Source organism: Alosa alosa, chromosome 7 (assembly GCF_017589495.1).
Source record: "Alosa alosa isolate M-15738 ecotype Scorff River chromosome 7, AALO_Geno_1.1, whole genome shotgun sequence".
NCBI classification, from domain to species: domain Eukaryota; kingdom Metazoa; phylum Chordata; class Actinopteri; order Clupeiformes; family Clupeidae; genus Alosa; species Alosa alosa.
In genome coordinates, this window is record NC_063195.1 from 32,722,738 (window position 1) to 32,729,403 (window position 6,666).

Here is a 6,666-nt window from a genome sequence, read left to right on the forward strand (position 1 = left end):
TGTCTCTGGACGCCCATCGTAGCCTGCAGCCCCAACACTACCAGCCAAAACAAATCATATTTGTTCCCATGGCCCTGGAAGGAGTGTGTCTGCCTAGACGCACACACACACACACACACACACTCACACACATATACTCACACACACACTCATACACACACACACACACACACACACACACACACACTAATAATACACACACACATATACTCACACACACACTCACACTCACACACACACACACACACACACACACATACACACACATATACACACATACTGTACACACACACACACAGTGAAAATGAGCCAGGAGGGTTATGCTAGGCCACCCTGGGCATCCAGCTGGCTTCTGTGTTTTGTGTTTTTGTCTCCAGCTGACTTATCTTGCTCGCTTTACTGATTGACTCAAAAAGCTTAACAGGTGGATGACAACTCGTAAAGATCTCCCCACAGGAGCGCACAGCATCCTCGATTCTGCTTCATCTGGTCACTACACTCTGCAGGATATGCATTTGCAGGGAATAACCAGGTCAGCTGTTGTCCCCAGTGTTAGAGAAATGGGTGGAGGTTTAATGTGGAGGAGATACTGCTTGAAGTTTGAGCATCAGGATTCTTCTTTCACTGGACTTGCTACTTTAATCTGTCATCATTGTGTTATCAACGTGTTCTTCTCTCCTGTCCTCTCCTGCCCTGCCCTCTTTATCCTGCTCTGTCCTCCTGCACACACGTCGCCTTGCTTCACTTTTGACCTCTCCACTCCGGTTCTCCTCCTCTTCTCTCTCCTCTCTCCTCTCTCTCCTTTTCTTCTCTCTCTCCTCCTCTCCTTCTCTCTCTCCTCCTCTCCTCTCTCTCCTCTCCTTCTCTCTCTCCTCCTCTCCTCTCTCCTTTTCTTCTCTCTCTCCTCCTCTCCTTCTCTCTCTCTTTCTCTCCTCTCTGTCCTCCTCTCCTCTTCTCTCTCCTCTTTCCTCCTCTCTCTCCTCCTCTCCTCTTCTCCTCTCCCCCCTCTCTTTCCTCTCCACTCCGCTTTCCCTCCTCTCTCTCCTCTCCTCCGCTCTCTTCCTGTATCCTCTCGTTTTCCTGTTTTCTATTTGTTCTCATATTATCTCTCATTTCCTCTTTGTCATCTCTCTTCTGCCCCCCCCCTTTTCTAGTCCTCTCCTATCCACTGCAGTTATCTTACCCTCCCTCTCCTCTTCCCTCCTCTCCTCTCCTCCTCCTTTCCCTTCTCTCTCTCTCTCTCTCTCTCTCTCTCTCTCTCTCTCTCTCTCTCTCTCTCAGCTCAGTCTCCGCCTGCCATGCTGCTCCCCTCTGAATAATTCAGGCTCTGAGAACAGAACAGTTTCAGCCCTTTTCCACCTGGACACACGCCGGTTTGTTGGCTGTTTTGTTGCTCTTATACCGGCGCTGCTTAAAAGACACCCTAATTGCTGCAGTTAGTGGCGTGTGTTGCTGCTGCTGTTATGGATACAAATGAAGTCCATGTGCCTGGAAAAGCCCCTACCTCCAGCGCGGTTAATGATGAGGGATAACCCCTCAGCATAATTACACTTCCCTCCCTCCTTGGCTCCCACCCCACCCCTACCCCTACTACCCATCCCCACCCCATCTCTACTCTTACTTCCTACCTTACCCCACCCCACCCCACTCCTATCTTTACCCTACCCTACCCTAATTTCATTCCCACCCTATCCCCACCCTATCTTACCCCCACTCCCCACTCCACCCCTATCCCACCCCACCTTTACCCATCCCACCCATACCCTACCCCCCCATCTCTACTTACCCTACTCTAATTCTACTTCCACCCCACTTTACCCCACACTACCCCCCACACACCTTACACTACTCCCCACTACTACACCACTCTACTCTACCCCACTTACTCCCCTCCCTCTACTTACCCTACCCTACTCTACCCTACTCTACTCTACTCTACTCTACTCTACCCTACCCTACCCTACCCTACCCTACTCTACTCTACTCTACTCTACCCACAGGCAGTAGAGGCTGGCGATGGAGTGTGACTCTCTTATACCCAGAGATTGCAGCAGCAGCACCATAAACAAGCCTGGCAACAGCTATGACGTGTAGCAACAGTTTTATAAGCGGCACCTGTGAACATGTGTGTTTTGTGTTCCTGTTTAAAAATGGTGGGATAATGCCAATTGTATTGCTGCGCCCAGAACTCCTCTAATCAGTTGTAATTTGATTGAATTCCCCCCCCCCAAGCTGTTTTACACATGATGGACAGTTGCCACCACTGTTTCTATGGGAACCGTTTTGATGCTGCTGTGTGTGTGTTGGGGACTGACTGTTTATTCATCCAGGTCCTGAGGCATTTCTATAATGCTAATGTACTGTACGTCCATTTCACTCTGTTTCAAACACGGCCTGTCCTTGGCCGACTTCGGCCCGAGATCAGATCTCCCTAGGGGCTGCGGGTGAGCGTGGAGTGCTGGGATGTGCTCCAGGCCATGAGCACCAGCAGCGGCAGCAGCAGTGTCCAGTGTGGCTTCAGAGGCAAACCCCACCATCTGCCACATCTGTCCCTGGACGCCCTGCTCCTCCTGCGGCCTCATGTGGACCCACTCCGGCTCCCGAGGGGGCCCACCCGTGTGGGCTGGCGGAGTAGGAGGTGGGCTTTGTGTTGAGGGTGATGTGCAGTGGAGTGGACTGGAGTGGGCGTTCGGTTTGCCTCGGGGGCTTTTTCTTCCCTGCGCTGGCCCACCCTCGGCCTCCCACGTTTTTTTTGTTTTGGACTCCCGGATGCCCAACAGCTACCGTGAGCGCTGCGCTCGGCCATTGCATCATGCTGTTGGTTTTGCAACGGTTCCTCCTACTCCTAGAACAAGGCGACAGTTCCGCACCAGTCTGTCTCTGTTCCAGGAGGAGGGAGGAGGAGGAGGAGGAGGAGGAGGAGGAAGAGGAGGAGGCGGCGGCGGCAACGGCAGATCTGAATATGGATGTGACTCAGCACCTGCTGTGCTCTTTCTGTCTCTGCTCGGCAGCCCAGCGCACAGTTGCCTGGAACCATAAATACCTCTTCACTTTTCCCGCTTTGCCCTTCCTCGCCCGGCCGCTGTCCTCAGCCTCCTTTCTCGCCTGTTTTAAGCTGCCACGCCTTTTAAAAGGGAGGGAGGGTGCGAGTCCAGAACGCCACGTCGCCGTCGGGAGAGAGAGAGAGAAAAGGAGGGTGGCGTCCAGTCCTGGCCGCCCGCTGTGAATTCAGTGAGTCACTCCCAAGGATGAATAAGCAGGTCCCCTGGAGCGCCATTCATAGAGGCTCTTGTTACGGAGCAGAGCTCCCACAGGGTTTGACACGGGGGCCCGAATGCTCATTACCCACGTTCCCCTTAGCTTTCCTTTTGTCTCACCCGAGTGTGCCAGACGTCACTCACTCTAAGTGCTTTCAGATATAACCTCCGGAGTATATGAGGAGGTTTGTCAAACGGAGGTCCTACCCTTCGGATGATTCAGATATGATGCTAACCTGGACCTAATACTGACCTTATAATGGACGATGTGTGAACGACATGGTACACGCATTACAGAATCTCCGCGGTGGTTGTGGAGTAAGGGGTGGGGGCTTGTAGAGTTCACAAGATGCGAGATATGACGCAGAATATAGCGCGCCGCTGCCTGTCACAGCTGCTTTTTGTTTACAAAATGTAGCCTATGCATTATGTAGGCTAAAGAAGAGAAATCTATTGTGCATAGGCTAATACTTGAAGTAGGCTAGTCACGTAGGCAAGACTTGAAATTGACCTAGCCTACAGTATTTGTATGTGTGCTTCAAATAAACACATTTATCTGTTTTCAACGTTATGTACCAGAATTAGCTATAGAACCCCAAATCTGGTTTTATGCTGGAGAGAGAGACCATGCACAAACTTTATGGTAGGCTACCAGCCAATTCAGTAGGCTAACTCAAGACTTCAAGATCATACAATGTTTTTAAGCAACATTAATAAAGCAACATTAATAACTGTGAAGTTTTTTCATGGTTTATTTTTTCCAAAAGCATCCTCTCCCCATGTGTCGCATTTATGTAAGGAGCTTGGAACAAAGTTGGGTTTTCTTCGCTTTCATTTTCTCTAGGCATATATGCTCAGCAAATATCAGCGAAGCTCAGCAGGTCATGAAGGCTATCAATGAACAGAAAACCGTTGTTGGCTAACAATTCTATTAAATACTCCTGTTATTGTCGCTTTCCTGTTGCTGTAGGCTACTGCCTTTTCAGCCTTCTGCTTATGATGATCCAGTCTTCTGAATTCGGTTGTCCTTGCCATGCAGTTGAGGCTAACGGTCTCTAACGCTCCTCTCAGGTGTTCTATCAAAATGTTGTATGCCCTCATGGACAGTAGCTCCCGTGATGTCTGCATTTTTTTCCAGGTCGGAGATTTTCTGGACAGCACTATGCCACCCATCATAACACTGGCATTTAAGTCAGATCTAAATCACATGGACGCATCAAAGAAACGTCACCAACACGCCTCTCTCACGGGTGTGAATTTTTAACCGCATGTTCTACTCGCCAGACACAGCACATTTACATAATGTCCGAGGAAATACTAGGGGGAGTAGTATAAACACTGGATGAATTCGGACTTCCATATGACCGGGTTATGTCGTTCAGATATATGGCCCCACCGTTTAACATCGGCAGAACCTCCGGTCTTACACGTATGTCTGAAAGCGCTTTCTGTGGCGCACCTGAAACATGGGGACGGTGAGGTGTGTGTTGGGGGGGGGGGGGTCCTGGGGTGTTACTGTGACCTGACACCTTAAGATCAGGCTCTGGTAGCAATTTTCCACTTGGCTGATCGGTGCTGCCATGCGAGGGCATGATTTGTTTGTCTGAGCTGCTGAGTGCTGATGGGGTTGGTTTCCTCTGCTGGGAAGCATGTGTTGAGCCTAATCACCCTGTGCAGGATAATCTGCCTGTTAATGGCCCAAGGAGTGCAAAGGTCCAGAGGTGGGGTTGATCCTTCAGTAGCAGGATTAACATGCTCTCTCTCTCTCTCCCTTTCTCTCTATCCCTCTCTCTCTCCCTTCTCTCTATCCCTCTCTCTCTTTCTTATCCCTCCCTCTCTCTCTGCTTTTCCACAGGCTGACATGCTCTCCAGGGAGTACCTGCGCAAACACTTCCCCTCAGCAGACCTGCAGACTCAGGATGGAGGACAGCGGTAAGTGAGTGAGATTATGGTGGCTGCAGGGGCTCTCCTCCTCAAAAAGGGCCTGTGCTGTGCTGTGCTGTGTGAATGTTGGTCCATGCATGTGACTGGTAGGAATATCCCCTCACTGTATAGGTCAGTGCCACTGATTGCTTTTAACAGGACTCCCAGCATTCATGACAATGATTCAGAGCATTTTGAGGTTGAGTTTATTTTTTGTATGATAATATACACCTAATACTATTGATGGATACATTACATCCCACAGGGAAGGTACCGTTAAATGACATGCATTATGGGACATTGAGTCAACAGTTCAGTGTGTAGTTTGAGGTATTTTGGTTTGCTTGCTTCCCTAGTGGTGCTGGGGGATTTTGGGGTGACTCTGAGCTGATGCCAGTTTGGCAGTCCTTGTCCCTAAAGGTGTTAGAGGCCACCTGCTGTCTCAGGCTGGGGGGCTGATAGGCTGAGGGAAGAGGAGAGGAGGGAAGACGAGAGGAGAGGACAGGACAGCGAGAGAACAGGAGAGGAGAAGAGAGAAGGGAGAGAGGGCTCAGATGCCCAAATCAAACACAACAGCTTGAAGCGGTTAGTGAGCTGGACAAGCAGTTTCTATGAGTTTTTCACTCCATTTTTCAATCTTTCAGAGAGTTGGGAGGAAAACTGCATGAGCCCCTTGTTCTTGGTGGCCATTGTAAAGGTTTGGGGAGAGTCCACTCTCCACCCCACACTGTGTCCTATTAAGGCACGATAGCTCAAAACTCCCTCACTACTATACATGGGCAGCCTGCGGAGCAGAACGTTCCTGCTTCTCATTCAGACACGCCCAGGACGTCTGCCACCTCGCCGAGGTCCTTCCTCAGGGACCCTTATCAAAATCCACTCCCACTCGCTCACAGTCCGTTTTAGATCATCCCTCGTTTTATCCTCCAATGTAGAGGAAAGGAAAAGGAAGAAGGCACAGGGGTGTTTTGTCCTCCCGCTCCTCCCTCCCACGCATTGGAATCTCTGGGCTTCAGCAGAATGTGTAAAGCAAGCGGAGGTGTCCCTGAGGAGCGCCGGTGCAGCCCTGTGGTCTCCCCCGTTTGGGAAGCCTGGCTGGGATCTCGTCACGTTAGCTCACTAATGAGGCCCCCCGAATCTGCTGAGTGCAACCGCACCGTGCCTCAGACTTCCGTGTCATTAAGCGTTTATTTGGGAACCAGGAATGTATTTCTGTTCTCTTTGCACTCTTTCCCCATCATTGATTTTTGTCCACATGCATACACTCACTAAATATCTTGAAGTAGAATTGCTGAAGAGATGGTTAAGTGTCCAAGGTATATAAGGTGTATAATATATAGATATATTATTATAACATATATATTATATATATATTTTATATACACATTGATGCCCATTTCACCAATGTCTCTGCTGGAGTCTGCACCAGCCTGTGGTATCTCTGAGCAGAAATGCATAGGATCCCTCAGTATGTGTATTCGATAAT

General features: G+C 49.8%; 1 protein-coding gene across 1 annotated transcript in view; it reads left to right on the forward strand.

The window, feature by feature from the left end:
* The window catches only part of LOC125298375 (endonuclease V-like), a 40,642-nt gene that overhangs the window by 20,801 nt on the left and 13,175 nt on the right, over positions 1–6,666 (forward strand). Inside the window, exon 8 of the mRNA XM_048249077.1 lies at positions 5,113–5,189. Within this exon, the coding sequence (XP_048105034.1) occupies positions 5,113–5,117 (5 nt within the window). The 3' untranslated portion in view covers positions 5,118–5,189. The remainder of the gene's footprint in view (positions 1–5,112; positions 5,190–6,666) is intronic.